General features: G+C 45.9%; 1 protein-coding gene across 1 annotated transcript in view; it reads right to left on the minus strand.

Moving 5' to 3' along the window:
• Positions 1-2,360: 2,360 nt before the first annotated feature.
• The window catches only part of LOC126542318 (gonadotropin-releasing hormone receptor-like), a 48,016-nt gene continuing 31,064 nt past the window's right edge, over positions 2,361-19,312 (minus strand). The window contains exons 2-3 of the mRNA XM_050189340.3: positions 12,416-13,426; positions 2,361-8,633 (exon numbers count right to left, since the gene is read on the minus strand). Coding sequence (XP_050045297.1) covers positions 8,220-8,633; positions 12,416-13,201 — 1,200 coding nt within the window. The 5' untranslated portion in view covers positions 13,202-13,426 and the 3' untranslated portion in view covers positions 2,361-8,219. The remainder of the gene's footprint in view (positions 8,634-12,415; positions 13,427-19,312) is intronic.

Genomic DNA, 19,312 nt, shown 5'->3' on the forward strand with positions numbered 1-19,312 from the left:
GAACTCATTATGGAAGATATCGAAAAGCGGGTGCTGGGAACTTTCGCCCCAAAGCCAAAATATGTCCGCGTTCATTCCACCCTGTGAAAGTGGATGTACAGCGAAGCTGTTGCCGTCGTTAGACAAGAACAACCGGCGTTGAACAACTACCACCGCCCCAACTCACGTTAGGCGACGTTAGACAAGCACGACCCCTACAGACGACGTACGTCACGCACACACGTTTGCGGAAGTTCAGGATACATCCCCATTCTCCTATATTCCCTCCGCCAAGCGCAAGTGCCTTATTGAATTAACTGAATTTTAGAGTTCAGCTCTTAGGCGCCCGTTCCTGCTGCGAGCATCGGCGTTGTCCCTCGGCGTAACCGAGCGAACGAGCACAACGAAGAATGAAAGAGCGAACGCGTAGCGCTGCGGGCAAGCGGGGGAGCGCAGAAAAAAAACTTAGTGCCCTTCCACTCTGCGAAGAAGGATGACCAGCGAATCTGTGTATGTGGGTCCCTTAAAGGCGAACTTCACCTCCTCCGCGGGTCGGCCCGGCATTGCACTATCTTCGGAATTTTTTCCTATACACACGGACACGATAGTGAGGAAAGTAGCCCTTAACTTGGGGCTACTCATCATCTTCCGCGATAGCGGGGGTACCGGCCGACCGGGGAAGAAAAAGAAAGAACCAGAAAGCTCGTCCTTTCGCATAGCGTTCGACGCAAGTGTTTCCTGGTAAAGGTTAGGGTTGCATAAACCGCAGTTGCAGGGAAGCGGCCACTGTGTCACCGGTCTATGTTGTATAGCGGCGCACATCGCGGCTCTGCCGGTCGGTACGGTGATCGGTGCGATGCCTCGATACATAGCGAAATGAAAACTCGTATAGAGCGGCGCTCAAGTTTCGCATTAGGAAATATCATAATAGTCGGGGAATTTTTTTCGAGGTAAATTACATCAGAAAATTCCTAAGGTACGACTTACACTCAAGCTGCATACATGATAGCTTCGGATTGCGATTCGAATATAAGAGAAAACATAATTCTGTTACGCGGAAACTGAAAGACATAGCCCTTTACCAGCGGCCGTTTGAGGTCTGTCTGAGTGACCGCTGTCGCTAGGTGGTGTTGTTATTGAGTGAGCACGAGCCCACGAAAAATCCCGGCCAATTAGAGGCTAACCGCTGTAAAATGTTTGTGCGCTACGTGTACGATTGGTTCTGCATGGTGAAGGTATCAGAGGCGGACACCTTGCTCGCGCACTGAATTCATCACCACAGCGACTGCTGTATAATTCTCGATAGAACCCGATAAGTCTCTATTTTTAAAACTTTTTTACTTAGATTAACTGTTGTCCCCTCTTGAAGGTCTCCTCTTTTTTGATGTCTTCCCCAAAAATAGAGGGACCTAGCCTGCCCATGTCTGAATTCAGAGAACCGACACATACCGGACGATATTTGCGTTTTAATTCGGATCATCGCACCTTCCACGAGGTGTCTGTGGTCCAAAGCCTCGTCCCGAGAACACCGTAAAAAATAATGATAAAGAAAGTAAATAAAAAAAGAACGCCGTAATCATGGCTCTCAAGAAGAACGGTTACACGAATGCATTCATACACCACGCATATAACAAAGACGCAGGCTGCGGCTGTTGACCCTCCCGGCCAGCGGCACCGTGCGTTCATACCTTACATTCAAGGGGTTAGTGAGCCTGTGTATTACGAAGGGTAGCGATTGACGTCACTCACAAACCTTTCTCGACTGTCGTAAGCCTCCGCCTCCGTCCGAAAAGACCACGCTCCTCTCCAAAGAGCGCGGGGTGTTGTGTACAAAATGACTTGCACCGATTGCGCCGCGTCACACATTGATGAAATTAAGAATTTCCCTTAAAGTGTCCTGCAACACAAGAGTGACTTTCGCCAGCTCAACAGGGAACGCAGTGCCGTACCAACCAACTACTCAACTCTCAACTAAAATAAACAGCAGGAAACATCAATCGCTCCTCGGGAACACTTCTCGCCGTCTGTTTTCGAGGATTGCGCAACATCTACGCACGCCTGCCAGACCACAAACGCATATATAAGCACTGCTGCGCCTGCCGCTGTGTCACCCCTGAAGAGGAGCCGGTCCGAAGCCCGACACGTCAGGTTGCGAAACCAAATTTTTGTTGAAGCTTACTCAACCTTCAGTTCAATTATCGTTTCCAACAATGCTGTTCTCGTTTTATCAAGCAGATGTTGTTCATGTTGTTTCAGATGCGCGTTACGCATTTGTTGTCAGTAAACTACACTTTGCTGGAGTAAATGTGAACGCTTCTCGGTGCTGCTTACCGTGCTCGCTTGATTCGTGTTTCTAATCATGCATAAACGCCCTCCTGCACGCGGCGTGTTGGTTCGCTGTGAGCTGAAATAAACTTGTCAGTGTGTTTTCATTTGCGTATATTGTGAGGTTACCTAACAACCTTGATTTCGTTTCCGCCGATTTCTAGCGAGATCAGAAAGGGCACACATTTGCTTGGTTGTTATCGGCCAAAGTAGGATTTTCGTTTTCCACTCTGAAAGCAGTCACTGCAAGGTGAAGAAGCGTCAATTAAAGCATAACTCCCTGGCATAATCCTTCGGCCACTCTATTGTGGAATCCGTTAATAAGGAATATTTACAAATGTGGTTAAAGCTTAATCTTCACCCTCTTTAAATCTCACACCGAAATACGCGTGCGAGCATTGCGCACTCGTATCAATGGGACATCTTTGCTCCATTACCTTGGCAATCCACCGTGTTCATAGGAAGAGCATTAAAGCAGTCTGAAAAAAAAAAAACGCAGAACACTTTATCTCAGCGCTCACAAACAAAATTACAGAGCTATTGTGCTGATTTACGCCCACCGAGAAGGCATGGAATCTCTTGCTTTGCCTGGGGCTATTCTTCGGCCAACGTAAAATCCGCAGTAGTATTGAAGGCCTTGTTTCTGATGTCCAAGGTCATAATATTATCATTTGCTTTCATATTTTCACTTTTAAACTTGTTTAGCGCCCAATATTAACGAAATACGACTTTGATCGATGCATCCCATCAGCCGTAGAATAAACTGAAACTGCATTGTTTCTTTTTTTTTCTTTTTTTTTTGAACCGGCTGAACATTATGCAAGATGCTGGAAATTATGTATACGCATTCCATATTTTTATGCTGTAACGTTGCAAAATGGCTTGCGTCGTGCACAAAGCTCATTACATGCGCTTCAGAGCAACTAAACCGTGTTCCGAAACGTCCACGTTTCAAAGTAGATAATGTTAGTACGGGGGAGAAGCACGTAACACTGTGATTAAGGAACGTCTTTATGTTTCATTGCTCGCATACCGTAAAATATCCAAGCAGAGCAGAATACGTCGAGTTGTAAGCACGAGTTGTAATCAGATTTTATTTATTTAATTCTTCGCAGAAATACTTTCTTTCGTTGTTGGACGGCGTGTCCTCTTGGTTGTGGATCATCAACTTGAGGGCTCTCGCTTGAACTGTCCTGAAGTTGTAGAAAAGGAACTGTCACACAGTTTCCTTAGGCAGATTTTTTTAAAAGCAGCTTTTGAGGTTACAAAAAACCAATAGGCATTTCATTAGCATTGTATAGCGTTCAGCAGTACGCACGATATTATATGTATATATATCTTTTAATGACATGATGTAATAGGAGAGGTTGGCGCCTTTGGGAGACACCGGCTACTGCTCGTCACTTGGCAAAGAAAAATATTGCCAAGCAATGCTGAAAGGGCAAAAACTGAAAGGAATACAGGTAGTATGTGATTCGAGAATCAGTAAAAAGTAACGGGATTTTTTTGAACGTCTTTATTTTTTAAGAGGGAGGACCATGAGGGAAAGGCTTCTCTTTATTGTCTACACACATGACAAATTGTTAAGGTTTGCGTTAGGACGATGCACTCGCGGTTAGCGCAGATGTCCAGTTTAATTCACTTCTTTGAAAAAGCTTTAGCATTCTTCGGCACTTATCCAGTTCCCCCCAAAAATAACCATCATAATAGTTGCGGAAATTCTTTGATTTCCGGACGCTCTCTGCGCTCGCTGATTTCCTGTTCATAACGCTAAGCCACGTTGATATGCGGATGCCGTTCGTGTCGCGAAAGTTCCAGCAGTGATGCGTTAAAAAATTATTTTATTTTCCTTTAGCACCCTGCTTCCATTACTGCTTCATGCTTTAACAGTCTGCTGATTATTGCTTACGGACAACACAAATGCTAAGTGGCGCAAATTTTTCTCCAGAGTGAGAGGTGCGCTTCAATGCATTTATGTGCTAAAGCTTAAAACAAGCTAGAAAAGAAGTGTTGCAGTTGCGAACGTGATGGGCGCTAATGTGGGAGACGAGTAGATCCGAATTTCTTCGAGGCCCTAACTACGCATTCGCTATTTACTCGGTGCATTGAACATGGAGCCAAAACTTGTGCCGAAGGAGACGGGACCTTTGGAAATTATGGCTTCCAGTATTCTCCAGCAATCACTTTGATGCAAAGCACATTAGGCAAGTATTGTTTAAGGAAATTATTTGTTTCGATTCGATTATTTTTTCACCGCCATCGCAAGGAGTGGCCGATACCGGCGATAACATGGACGTGGCGGTTTGGGAACCAATATAAAATGGGCGAAAATAGTGGAAAATGAAAAGAATTCTTGCATATTTAGTGCCCTTACCATATTTGTGAAAGATGGGTCATTGGAGAACTTGACTATGGAAAAAATGTGGGAAATTAACGCACTAAAAGCTGTGAACGTCTCAATAAAGATTAAACAAAGTTGCATTGAGCGGGCACGTATGTCACTTTGCAGAATCATTTATCAAAGGCCAGCGAAGCTGTTACACCTTCCTTCAAAAGAATGGACGCGAAATGCAAAAGCTCCTTTGTAGGGGTCATTGGGTGCACGCTAAGGAACCCAGGCAGTCAAAACCGTGGCGGAGTCCCCCACTATAGCGTGTTTACGGGCATATCGTGACTTTGGCACGCAACACCCGAGAATTTATTTTGTCCTAATGTTTCTTTCTCTCAAAGACAGTGGGGTCAAGCCGCCATGGCGCACGGTACCCACTTCTCTGATTAATGCGACTAACTGATTATTCCTACTTGCGCATAACAATTCACAACACTTGCATTGCATCATATGGAGATTCAACTGTACCCGTGGAAAGTGTCAACTCTTCAAGATCGATCAACTTCGATGAACTCTTCAAGATCAACTCTAATATTTGCTCCTCTGTTTCTACTTTGTAGGCAATTTAGCATGCCGTGCTGTATTTCATTATTTAATTTTGTATTTAGTAATTAACCAGCACACTTCATATTTCGCAATGACTTTGCATTGTGTTCCCTGTTCCTGTCATGTACTTTTCCATCCCGATTTGTAGTGTTTTTACACCTGCATTTTTTTCCTTTTTCCCTATACCTCCTGCGCGTGCACTCCAATTGTGACATTTGGTTATTTGTTGTGGCTCTTCCAATTATTCAACACTTCTGTGTCTCCCAAAATATTTCAAGGAAAGGAAACGGCGCTACAGACGTGGATGGAGAAACACATGCAACACTACGGGCGCGTATGTGATTTTCCGTGCGCACCTGTTCTATGCAGCTTTACTAACCGCGTGGAGCAGAGTTTCACCGTCGTGAGCAATTTGATCTTCATTTGACCGCAGCTGCACCGTAGCCTTGGCAACACATGACGTGACTCGCCGTGCCGAGCTCCGCCGTAACCGCCGGCTTGGCGCATGCGCTCTCCGCAGCTGGGTCGCCGCCTGACCACGTGACTCGCCACGCGCCTGGCTAGGGGCGCCGCGCTCACTTAGTGCGAGCTTGGTCATGGATGAGAGCGAGGCCAGGCCCTCTCCTCTGAGCTTTGCGGGGGAGCGGGAGTCTTTGAGCCGTCGTCGCCAAGCGGCGTCTTGCCACTCGGCGGATATCCCCCGGCGAGCTGCTTCCCTGGAGAGAGTCCGGAATGCGACAGGCGTCGCACCGCCGATATCAATGCAGCGACCGTGTTCGCGTCATGTCCGTTTGTGCTTCGACGCTGCGCATGTTCGCGGCGTCTCTTTGCATGTCTAGCACTGGCGCTTTCCCTGTGGCACAACAGGCGTCGCACCGTTAAACGATGCGTGTCTACTCAAGCCTAGTCACAGTCACGTCTAGCCACCGACCTAGGCACAGCCGCCATACCCGGCTTAACGATCATTGTATACCTAATTATAATAATTACAGCTAAATCAAACGCTAACCAAGTGAAACCAAGACTTAAGCTAAACCAAGCTCTCGCTTTGCATATCGAGGGTTAGCTGAGCTAAGCCGCAGCGAATTCTTTTTCTTGAAATATGAGACACCGACTAGCATGAAACCAATACTCTGCTCCTGAAATATGTTCTGAGAGATGTCCACTCCGTTCTTTCAAGGTTTCTTCTCCTGATCCGATTTTTTGTTTCCGTTTCAAACGTCCCGGCATGTTTTATTTGCATTTAAAAAGACTTTATTGAATTCTTTTGCATCGCGCTATTTATCCATATATTTAAGATATACCTGTTTAGAAGGTATTATACTGTATCACCCGTATAGCTACTAACTGTCATCCCAGTTCAATGTTTAGTTCGTTTGCAATCGATGCGAACTCTCTTTATTCCCATACATTTTTCCATGTGCGTATTTTATGTCGCCAGGTCGAATATAGCCACATTAATACGTTTGCGGTAATGCGAACACAGACAAAGATCTGTGTTGAAAATGTCCCATTTTAATAGATTGCAGGCACGCATTTTTTATTCTTTAGCGAACTGTAGCGCATGTGTTATCTGAAGGCTTTGCCATATTTGACTCTTAGGGGCTACGGAAATAAACGTTATTTTCGTTTCGAACTCCTATCATTCGAGCTGGCTGGAAATTCTCCTGATTCCAAAAAAATTTATATCGCCAAGAGATCATTCGTAGTCACAAGGATACCTGGCTTCGTATGCTTATGTTTATCGTAGAGGCCAGTTCTTCAGTAAGCGCAACCGTTAAGCACTTATATAGATACCTTGTGAACGCCTCTGAATTTATATATTTAGAGGCTCGACAACAAACGGTCTGGTTCGGCCGTTAAGCAGCTCACTGCTGCCACAGTTTTGTTGACTCACGCGACCTGCCTGATGTCGCGTGCTTACCACATTACTCGCTGCATCAAATTGGCCGGAAATTGATACTCTGGCATTCAGCGTGAGCAGTTATATGAAAATTGTATTATTCAGTGAATGCTGGGGAATATAACGTTCCACATTGTACCCAGAGAGAGTGCGTGTTCCTTAAGGAAAAAAAAAATAAGAGCATGAACAAATGGTTTCTCTGCTCCTCCAAAGTTTCAGTGCCAGTTTTATTCTTAAAGCCTTCCATGCGCAAGCATTATAGTCTAAATGAAGGTCACGCTATCGATTAACAAATAAGATGTGCTGGAAAAAGTACGCATATTTTCTATTAATTGCTATAGCCTTTCATGTTGCACTGTGCACATTCACCTTGTACAGAGTGCACACGGGATACTCTCTCGTTGTGCAGTACACCTCTTTTCACCACTAATTATCGTGCACAAAAAATGCGCGAGTATTTCTTAGGTAACTTCTCTGGTGTCCCTAAAGCTAAACGAAACGAGATGTACAATTGTTTTAGCATAAATGACATTGAGAACAAGGCTAGGGATCGCACGAAGCCATGGACACTCGGAACACCATCACGTTCAGTCAACGTTCGTAACTCCCAGTGATAAAGTCAATGTTCAACTCCTTCCAGATCGCTATAGTTGAGCAACGCACTGATGCCAAATACAGCAGGTAGTCAGCTTTACTCTTGCTGTTAACTTGAAGCACTAATACTGCTGTTTTCTTGAGAACACGCTCCAGCAGCTGAAGGGTGTAGCCCGCCGGCACAGCGTACTCTATGGCTGCCGTTCTCGCGTTATGACGAGAGAGTTTGTGGTGATGCCACTCCCCACGCAATCCGCACGTTATGACATGGTCTGTAAAACGACACTGCACGAGCACATCACATATCAAAACGAATGCCACCATTTTCGTTAGAACATTTCTCGCGGGTCAAAGCCAAAGTCCTGGCGTTACGACAAAGCGCAACTACACGTTTGACGACGTAGCGACCGGGTTTACGGCGGAGCAACACAGTGCACGATTCACACGTAGTCCCAGCACAGAGGCTCTTGCACACAGGCTCGATCAACACATTTTGCTCTCCTTGTCTTTGGGCGTCAGTGCGCCGTCGCCGTTCGTTGCAGTGTTGCACGCTGTGTGCAGGCGCGCCGGCGAGTAAGCGTCAGCCGGGTCAGTGGACACCTGCGAATCTGTGTGGGCCCTGTTGAGCAGGCGGCAAGTGAGCGACTCGCGCACCATTCGGGACACTCTTCGGCAGAAACCGCCGTTGCCGGCGTCCTTGCGCGGCCGTTGAAAGTACAGGAAGATGTACGGATTGATGGCGCTGTTTGATGCAGATATGACGCCGAACAGAGCCACCACATTGCCGTCCAGGATGCCGGGGTTGCCGAAAGCGAGAATGGCCTCTTGCACCATGTACGGCACGTTGGTCACCAGGAAGGCACCGAATACCACGGCCGTCATCTTCAACGTTTTCACCTGCGAGTATAAAGAAGAAGAAAAAAAGAAAATAAAGAAGGTCGCAGCGTTGTGGTGTGACATTTGCATTTCCGTGCGCGCTTGGCTTAAGGAAAGCTTTGTAATAGATTTGAATTGCAAAGTGTTCTGTTAGTACACATTCGTGGACACGTACGCACACACGCACAGCCCCAGGAAAAGATGAAGAATTGGATATAGACACTTTTTATAGAGCCCGGAAATTTTTTTAAAACAATGTACAGTCAGAGACGCACACGGAATTCGCTGTGCTGCAATTGGCTTGCTACTCCGGCTCCATTCCAACGGTGATAAGCCACATACTTTTATTGCATATCACACCGCTGCTTGCACTGGCGCCTATGTGAGTCCTGGCTACTTTCCACAGCAATACGAAACCACTAATCTACCGATTGGAGTTCAAGCGGACCTGTTCAGCGTACCTACCTAGGCAAGAAGAGTTGCGGCAGATCGAGCGTGGCGCAGCGAGAGAGAAAATTAGACTCTCTTAAATAGGTCCGACTCAAGAAACAAACACGTATAAAGTATATATTTACCTACACCGATGCCTTGATATGTATATCGGCCAGATGCTCAGTTAGCTGAGTACACTATAAGTATAACTCGCTCACCTTTCTTGGTTTACAGGCGTGCGTATAACCAGGCAGTAGTTCTAAAACCATCTTTATCACGTCGCTCAAAATTACACTTTAGGCAAATCTTCTTACTTTGCAGCTGTTACAACATACTACACATACTTGCCCTTTCGTGCAAGCAGTTTGCCTTGCCAGCTTTGCTGTCTGCTTTGCTAGCCATTCTCGTTTTGCCTTCCTGTATGCATCGGTCGAGGTTCAGAACTGGCTCAGGCAAACAGGGAAGTAAGAACAAGAAAAGAAATATAAAAGAAAGGATGTGTATAGTGTGATTCAGTGTTCCGCTAAACAAACATATCCAGCAATACATAGTAGCATTTGCACACGCTAGGCTCTCACCACACAAGTAGATCACTTAATGAAGGTAGCATAAGTGCTAACACTAATAGTATGCACAAATACTAATAGCGCTGATAGGGAATGATGTGGGGGATGTTTCCTAAGAACACGAGCGTCGATTCTTTCATCGTGTAAGGACGCGAAATTGTTTGCACTGTCGTTATCATGGTGTGACGGCGGCCCGCCAAGTGTTAATGGGATACGAAGAGAAAAACTGTTTAAGCCGTGCTAGTAAAACTCCATACTACAACGAACGCAAAAATAATCTACTCTTGCTGAGTAGAGGCTCAGCGAACCAGAAAAGGCGTATAAGCGATAGCCGGGTGGTGACTCCGCCTTGAAGTTCTCGCGCCAGACCACTGTGACATCATCAATTTTTCCAGCGCTTGCTCATGTCTAGTTAACTCGTTATCGCTAAAAATGAATGTATCCTAAAAGAAGCAAACTTAGCAAATTTACAGAACCCTTACTAAACCGCAATGGCCTAAAACACGAAACGTTACTTTGAAGTTCGTGGCACTGCGATCTCAGTGGCAAATTATAAAAAAAAAGAAAAGAACGGAAACTTTGACCCTAAGTTTCTTTTCATATATTCAACCTAATACCACAAACAAAGTTTAGAAAAACAATACTTCATTAGCCTAAACTGATTTAGTGTTTCTTTTTAGCGCTTCATGATTTAGTGTTTGACCTTCAAGGTCAAACTACGCCTACGCTTGTCGGCGCGCGAAAGCTCGCGTCCGAGAGCCTACGCATGGGCTGATGCTGCAGCGGGCTGAGCACATATATCTTCTCCAGTGCCTCACAAGAACAGGAAATGACGGCTGCCAATGCAAAAATAGTGAGCCAATTGGGCGCGCGCTGGCGCGCGTCTTGTACGTTCAAACCGCCATTCTTTAGACTTGGCCTTTAGACTTCTTTATCGTGCTGGTACCAGTAGCTTTATTGCATGCTTCTTTCTGCGTGCACCGTTTGCGGACATCTCAAGAACCCGCCGTGGTTGTTCAGTGGCTATGGTGTTAGGCTGCTGAGCACGAGGTCGCGGGATCGAATCCTGGTCAAGACGGCCGCATTTCGATGGGGGCGAAATGCGAAAACACCCGTGTACTTAGATTTAGATGCACGCTAAAGAACCCCAGGAGGTCAAAGTTTCCGGAGGCCTCCACTACAGCGTGCCTCATAATCAGAAAGTGGTTTTGGCACGTAAAACCCCGTAATTTAATTTTTTTGACATCTCACTGTTCCCTAAGTGGTGGCAGCAAAGTTCTCAACACAGCAGAGTGGCACAAGGATACCAGCCTCGCCACCTCGAAACTCGAGAGAGAGAAACGACGAGGAAAAAGTAGGGAGGTTAACCAAGGACATGCCCGGTTGGCTAATGTAAAATTGGGGACGGCAAAAGGAGAAAATAGATAAGGAGAGAAAAGAAAAATAATCGAGTCAGTCATTCACAGAGTAACTCGCAGAGGAATCTGCGCTTTCACAAACGTTCGTACAATCAAGTATCCTTCGGGAAGTGCAGAAGGGCTTTTGAGGCCTTTTGCAAGCAAGAATGCATAAGCCTCGGTGCAGGGATCTTTTCTTTCGAGGGCACTCCATTATATAACAGGCTGTGCGCGCGTTCAGTACTATGCAGTATTACCCTTTTAATTAGCTTTTTCTTTTTAATACGCTTCCTCGGCTCGCTCAGTTTATAGTCTGTATCGGAACGAAATGACTGACTGTTTGACGCCAGCTAAGGGAAATACAGTGTCAATGCTTTTCAACGAAAAACCTGCGTACTTTTCGAAGCGCCGGTCTATGCACATGTTGCGCTAAGAATGGCGACACACGACAACCAAACTTATTTCTGTTGTAATAAATGTGCGCTCCTGTCGTATATTCTGGCAGTGAAGTTGAGATCCAGAAAGGTGATTATCTTGAAGCGTGCGCAGCGGCAACTTATTTTGCTGCAAATTAATGGTTGAATCCTTCCCAGTGCTCGTCACCCACAGACGGCAGTGACATCTACTGGTGTCCTATACATCCGTCATTCTTAGCCTACTGACACAAATTAGACTGTAGCACTAGGCTGAACGAATCTCACGTATCGTGTTTTCGAAAAAGCTGGCTCTACGTATACAGGAACAATCGCACACAGCGGTAATATTTTTCGCCAGGCCTCGATAAGGTTACGATGGACTGAATATATATGTGTGTTACATTTGTTGGCAGCTAAATGTGCATGAGCCGAGACTGCCGTACCTGAGTTATAGCGCGATGACATGAAACCTTGGACAGACACAGATAGAATTTATTATCTTACCAAAGTAGGTCTTGAATGGCTGATATAATACTTATGAACTTTTCAATGCAAATAGAAAGTTCTAGTCAAATAATTGGTAATTAGCTTAATCTGGAGGACACCTAACAAATAAGCTTCAGAAAGAAAGATCGGGGTTCCTCTTAGGAGCGCGCATGATATAAAAATGAATTTTTTGAACGTTATCCTTGGCAACACCGTGCTTGTTGCGGCTATGTATAGAATAAAGGAATTAATAAATTTAGCACGGATCCTATACTGATTGCATAGCAGTCTCCGTAAACCTCCACTGTAAACCTTCACAACGTATGTATGACATAAGCCTGCTGTCGGAAATGGCGCTAAAGGGCCTGAGTGGTCGCACTGCTACGGGCAATAGGGCTTGGTGTCGGAGCGATTGCGGCATACTTTAACAACCCATTAATTCCATGCCTATACTGAAACCTAACCGCCGCGTGGCCGAGGCGCGAAACTGCCTTTGGGACACATACCTTTGCCCGCGGAAGCGACGAAGTAGTCTGCTGGCCCACCTTCCGGCCTGTCGCGCTGTGCTTCCAAAGCGTCCAGAGTATTCCAGTGTGGAACGCAATCAGGAGTACGAGCGGCGCCACAAACACCATGAAGAACACGAACCCCATGTAGATCTGGCGGTGGTAGAGTGGTGTGCCGCGGTCGTAGAAGATGGACGCGCAGAAGCACTTTCCCGGTGCCACTTCGACGCTGTGGAACACATAGACGTTGGGCAGCGAAGGCATGCACGAAGCCACCCACGTGACTGCGGCCAACTTCCACGGGTCGGGGCTGGGCGCCAGCGGAGTTGCGATGGCGATGTGCCTGTCCACGGCGATGGCCACCAGCATGTACGTGGAGGAGACGAGCGTGAACGTCTGCAGGAACTTGAAGAAGCGACAGAAGACGTCGCCAGCGATCCACAGACGGCCCATCACCTCCCACACTACCTGCGAGGTCATCGTCACGCACGCCACCAGGAGGTCGGCGATGGCGAGGTTCAGAAAGAGCACCCTGGCCTTGGACACGCGACGGTGACGATGCTTGACAAGTAGGTTGCAGCAGACGACGCTGTTGCCGACTACGGAGAGGATTATCATGGTGACGATAATGCTGATCCGGACTCGTTTGTGGTAACGTGGACCCAAAACTTCGTCCGATGCAAGGTTTCCGGTGGCGTTGTCGAAAAGCGCCGTAAGGTTGCCTGTGGGGTCACTGCCGTACGGAAGGTCGTCCAACGTGGCGTTGAAAACGTCCGCTTCAGTCATTCCTAGAGAAGGGGCATGCCGCGTGCAGCCCCACTGTCAGCGACACGACTCTTTCAAAGCCAGTTTATGCGTGAAGTTGGTCCCGAGTGCCAATTGGTGGCCTCTGAGCTGGGCACAAGATGGCTTTTACTTTCAGGATCTTGTGCTTTCTTTTTCATTACGCCACGTGTAATTTGTGTGGTCCTGCCCATTCCATCAGTCGTCGGTTCTCGATCTCTCCCAGACCTGTTTATGTGGAAAAAAAGATAGTTTTGCGAGAAATATCACATTATTTATCTAGATACGCATAGATTATTGTGTCAGCCGCAGGGAAATGAAAAAAAGACTTTTATGGCGATTCAACCTCCACTAGAAGTCGATCAACGACAAAGCTTTCATGAGCTAGTTGGGTGTAAGATAGGGACGGAGTCAATGCGCACCCCGCTTTATCGCGTCGCTCCTCACGTGAGGGTTTAGAGCGACGGACTCATCTTTACTTCGCTGCGCTATCTCCGGGATCAGCCCACATTCTGACGTACGATGGCGTGTTAACTAACTTTAAATAATTTCCGAAATTGAACATGTCAAAACTACGATCCAATTATGAGGCATGCAGTTGAGGGTCGGGGGAAACGTCCGCAGCGTAATAGTTACAATATCAGGGTGCCGATACGGAAACTCGGAGGTAACTCGCCAAGAAAGATGTCTTTAACAAATCAATAAAAATTTCCAACTACGGATTCGAACAGAGGACATCTAGCACAGAACTATGATACTGTAACCATTACGCTACGGATTTTCGTCCTCCAAACGATAGGCCTCATAATCCGGTCGTAGTTTTGACGTGTTCTATTCCCGAATTTATTAAAAATTATTTAACACATCATGATGTCTCAAAAAGTGGGCCGATCTCGGAGATTGCGCAGAAAAAAAGAAAAATCCGAGTCCGACGCCCCAAGGCATCACGAGAGGAGCGAGGCGATGAAGTGCGGTGCGCAATGACTCAGCCCCTATCTCACCTCCAACTCGCTCAGGAAGACTGTGTTTCATCGACTTCACCTGGAGGTTGAATCGAACCTTTTCACTGTCTCTTTGCTGAAAATAAAACAACGGAAAAAATACGTCCCCTGGTTAATCTCTCTGCTTTAATCTTTTCTTTTGGCTCTTTCTGCAATATTCTCACCATACCGCGCAGTTTGCCGGTGCAAGGTCTCTCTAGGCCTTGCGCCGGCAACCCCCCAGGTGGTCTTTTCTTTTATTTAAAGCAACTGTATATCGTTATGGAGCGGCTGGCGACGCATTTCCTGCCAACTAATCGGTCCTCATTACGAGTGGTCAATAAATATTTAAGTTATTAATTAAGTATGCGAGTACGTCACAGATTTGGGATTGCAGTCTCTTTCATGCCTTTGAGGACACTGCGGTGGAGCCGCCATGTTTTCGTGAGGTTGTGCTTCGCAGAATCCATATATATGTCACATCACGCCACGTAAACAGGCACTTCAACAGTACACAAAAGTTTCTAAACCACACAGACTAATAGGGTGTGCGAAATTCTGCCGGGTTCTGTTGTTGCCTCAAAACGTGGCTCGTACCCACAGGGGGGATTGGTCACACTGGGTTGAGGGAAAAATGCATTTAATGAAATATCAAAAGGGGGTAAAAGCATACATTCAAAACGAAGCATTAGGCAACTAAGTGCTAATAGAAATGTATAGAGGACCAATACATAAATTTAGGCTAAAATGAAAAAGTAAAGCGTCCCGCAGTCGCTGCCGTAGCAGCGAAACCTTTCCGAAGCTTCAATGAACTTATTATGTATCTCAGTAATCATTGACCCTTGGCTGTTGCCTAATTTACAGGCGCCAAAGGACAAGACGTTTGGCGTGGTAAGCGCTAACCCTTGCTTACTAGTTGTAAATAAGAAGAACATTCTGCGCGGGGAGGAGAAGCGGCGGCTAGAAAGAAAGAAGTGGTCCTTAGTTGTTGTTGCCTCAAAACATGGCTCGTACTGGTCCTTAGTTCATGACGCCACTGACAGTTCTTTTTCTTCTTCCTGACTACCTCTATAGCATTGCAGCGTGCTCCCCGTGTACATGAAGGTCAGACAATAGCATAGAGAAAAGCAATGCGTACGCCTGCTCATCTTTCACGCGCTACATTGAATAGGAACCCCCTTTCACAGAACATCCATGGTGTCTTTTGGCGATTGATCCCGCTTATAAAGAGGAATTATGAAGACGGCTGTGATCGGCTCAATCGCTTTGTTAAGTTCTAGCAAATGTGGAAAATGTAGCGAGGCAATTCGTCAGTGAATGCAGGGACGTTGAGCTTCCTCCCATCGCCGTCAGAGACTGTTATATAATAAGAGACGCGCCACGGGATTTTGTACTGAACGTACTTTTCCGAAATAAATCGAAACCGGCTCACCGCCCCTTTGCGTCTTGCTTTCATCAAAACACCGCTGCCGTGGCATATGTACTTCGTGCAAGCGAGTCAGAAAGTGGGCCGCCTAGTTGACGGGCGCAAAATGTTTATTACAAGTTTTCCCGTGAAATTATTTATTCATTGCGTACACGAACTCTGCGTAATAATTTTTATGTTTCAATCATCGATTATGCCGGAACACACCATTTTTTACCCATTATTTGGAGTGCACAGTTTGATTAAGATGGGCGGTAGTGATGAAAGCAGAATCCTTTGGAAGGGTCTTGAGGGGAATTGAAGCTAAGCAGCAAAAAAGAAGAGAAGCAAATCTTGCTTTCGCTCAACGGAATGTCGGTTTTGTATGCAAAGTGCTCGGAGTGCAGGCGCATGTTTAAAATGCCCCTAAAGCACAATGAACACCGAACTTTGGCTTGCTTTATCGACATGTAGCTATAGAAGCATGGGCGCGTTTCACAGAGGCGCAGTAAATTTAGGAAAATATGGGCTGCTGAGCACAAGGTCGCGGGATTGAATCCCGGCCACGGCGGCCGCATTTCGATGGGGGCGAAATGTGAAAACACCCATGTACTTAAATTTAGGTGCACATTAAAGAACCCCAGGTGGTCAAAATTTCCGGAGTCCTCCACTACGGCGTGGCTCATAATCAGAAAGTGGCTTTGGCACGTAAAACCCCATAATTAATTTTTTTTTTAATTTGGAAAATGCGTTACATCGTCTTGTAGGATCTTGGAAAAGCTTGAGAACGTCTCTCTACGTTCAGCGTGGCACATCTTCAAGAAAGGAGCTAACTATACAACTGATTTCATGGGAACAAACTTGCGGAGAGCTATAAACTACAGATAAAAGCATTTCGAAATTGTACCTTGCTTTGCTGATGAAGCATTGTATTTACAACAATCACAGCTGCAGGCATTAAGGTCTCTTTCATTCAGAAAGTGTTGAGAGGAGGAGGAGGAGGAGGAGGAGGATAGGGAGGTGTCTCGCCTCCTACTGGAGTTTCTTTAGTGACGTCAAATCGTTCGCCGAGTGGTGATGTTCCGAACTGCTTGATAATATGCACCAATTTTTCGAAGTGGGGCAGTAATATTCAGTGGGTGCGTACTGGACTTCGTGGCTGATCAGAGCTTCGTCAGCGTCGAGATTGCTCGGCCTGGCCTTCCGGGTTTCTCTTGGTAGCGTTAATGATGGGCGACCTACTCACGCCCCATTCTCCACCGTGGCATGTCTAGAGCTCTACATAAGTTGGCGCAGAGCGATTGCCGACATGTGTTTGTGGGGCTAGATCCGCTTGTATCCTAACACCCCCATTTATCTTTTCCTTAACCTTCGTAGTCCTTGTCTCGTTTACCGCCCTTCTTATGTGATCCGAGGACGAAGTACTGCATGACGCCTTAGGTTTTATGGCTCTTCTACATCCTCCGAACACGTCGTGGTAGCCCTCTGGCTATAGCGTGGTGAAGCTGAGCACGATGTCGTGTGTTCGATTCCCGCCGTGGCAGCCGCATTTAACCGGGGGGGGGGGGGGGGGGGGCATTTATGCCATAAAACGCTCGTGCACTTAGGGTTAGGTAGCCGTGAAACAACGCCAGGGGTTAAAAAATTAATTCGGAGTCCACCACTACAAAAAAAAGTACACCTGTATCTGAAACGAAAGAAATGGCTTGAGGAGAGGAGTAGCCGTCGCTACATCTGAATTGGTGGAGCACGCGTCATGCGAAGATTGGGGGATTTGGCTTCCACCTTCTGTACACATCCAATATTTTCTTTCCCACTTAATATATCCAAGATAAATGAAAACTTCAATCTCCCCCACATTTAGTAGGCAGTTTAAAAAAAGATGCTAATGAACCCTATGGTTCTTTCCTCCGCAGCTTCTATTGCCTCACAAGGCCAATAGCCTAAAGCAAAGGAAACCATAAGCTGATTATCTCTCTCTTTAGTATATATTTGGATCTCGTTTCTTAATAAATATATCCCATTTCCTTCTGTGATTACGAATAACAGTGATTATTTGGCTAAGCAAGGATTCTCCGAGTTTGTTTGATTCTTCTAACACAAGGCAATAAGTCCTTTTCAATGAGCGAAATACACTAATAATGTAAAAGCGGCCGTTCTCGCGCGGGACGAGAACGTACTTAAAATACAGCACAGAAACTTTTCCACTCTTCCATCACTCCCGTCATCAGCGTCGAACAGTATAACCGCGGTTCAGCCTTAAAGGTGATCACGGAACTGTCTGCTGCAGGCAGGCTTCAGAAATGCCCGCTTACTGCAAGTCAAGTGCTTCCTGCTAGGAAAAAGCTAATTAGGCGCAGGCTTCGCGAAAGCTGGATTAATTTCAACCACCTGGCATCTCTGCCAAGTAGCCTTCGCCAACAACCTCAGATGGGCGGCGCGCAATCATTTCGTATCAGGCGCCTCTTCTACGTACGCGAGGATGACAGGAACTCTCAAGGAAGCGGCGAGCTCGATTTGTGCTTTGTTGCCGCCGGCGGTGTGAAACGTACAGTAATTGCGTGCCAGTGTCAAATGCTAAGTACGCTCTCGGTGAGAGGTTGTGAAAGTTGAACGGCGCTTCATATCAGCGTTTGAGAAGCGTTGGTATAATTCCCCGTTTAGAGGGGAGATTAAACTTTGTGCCCCCGAACTGTTCATTTGAAGAGATGAAAAAAAAAATATGGAAAGGTTCGGTGTTAATTTTGTTGAAGCCTGTGGCATGCTGAGGAGCGATAGCTGGCTCTCACGAAAACTTTAGTACTGTAGTGCTCAGTCTTGCTGGCGCGATATTATTTTTTATCTGCAAGAACTTCTGCCGTTAGGCTTTTATGAGCGAACTGACGGTGTTGTGAGCGTGTGATAACATTGACGAAAATATAATGTTTTTTAAATCTAACGGTTTCCTTTCAAGCGCTTGTCAAATGCACGTTTCGTTTCAAATGCACGCAATGCAACGCTTCTAGAAGCCACTTCTCTATTTTGAACGAGAAAAACAGGGGTTAACCGAGGGGCCCGATTTTGATTAGTCATATCATAAGAAGCCAACAAACACTGACACCAAGGACAACATAGGGAAAATTACGTTTGCTTAATAAGTGAAATGAAGTAACGATAAACTAATGGAAATGAATGTGGATGAAAAAACAATTTGCCGCAGGTGGCTAACACTGCCAGGGCTCTACTAGGGAACATAAGTACCCAAGAAAATGGATGGGAAAACGGCGCCACGGTAGCTCAATTGGTAGAGCATCGCACGCGAAATGCGAAGGTTGTGGGTTCGGTCCCCACCTGCGGCAAGTTGTTTTTTCATTCACTTTCGTTTCCATTAACTTATCATTCCTTTGTTTCATTTATTAAGCACAAGTAATTTCCCCTATGTTGTCCTTGGTGTCAGTGTTTGTTGGCTTCTTATGATATTCTCCATTTTTAGCCCTTCACTCAAGTTCCTTAAATTTATTTATTTATTATTTATTTCAACATACTGTCAACCCTTTGACAGGGTTATTACAGGAGTGGGGTACAGAAAGAAACAGTAATAATAGTAATTGTCATCGTAGGTATGCTAAACAAGCACAGATAAGAAAGAGAAATATACATACAACAGTAATTGTGAATACGAGTATTGACAAACATGCTAATAGAAAAAACAACTTATCATATTGAGAGTAAAAATAAATGACATCAGGT

The sequence above is a fragment of the Dermacentor andersoni genome, chromosome 2 (assembly GCF_023375885.2).
Source record: "Dermacentor andersoni chromosome 2, qqDerAnde1_hic_scaffold, whole genome shotgun sequence".
In the NCBI taxonomy this organism is placed as follows: Eukaryota; Metazoa; Arthropoda; class Arachnida; order Ixodida; family Ixodidae; genus Dermacentor; species Dermacentor andersoni.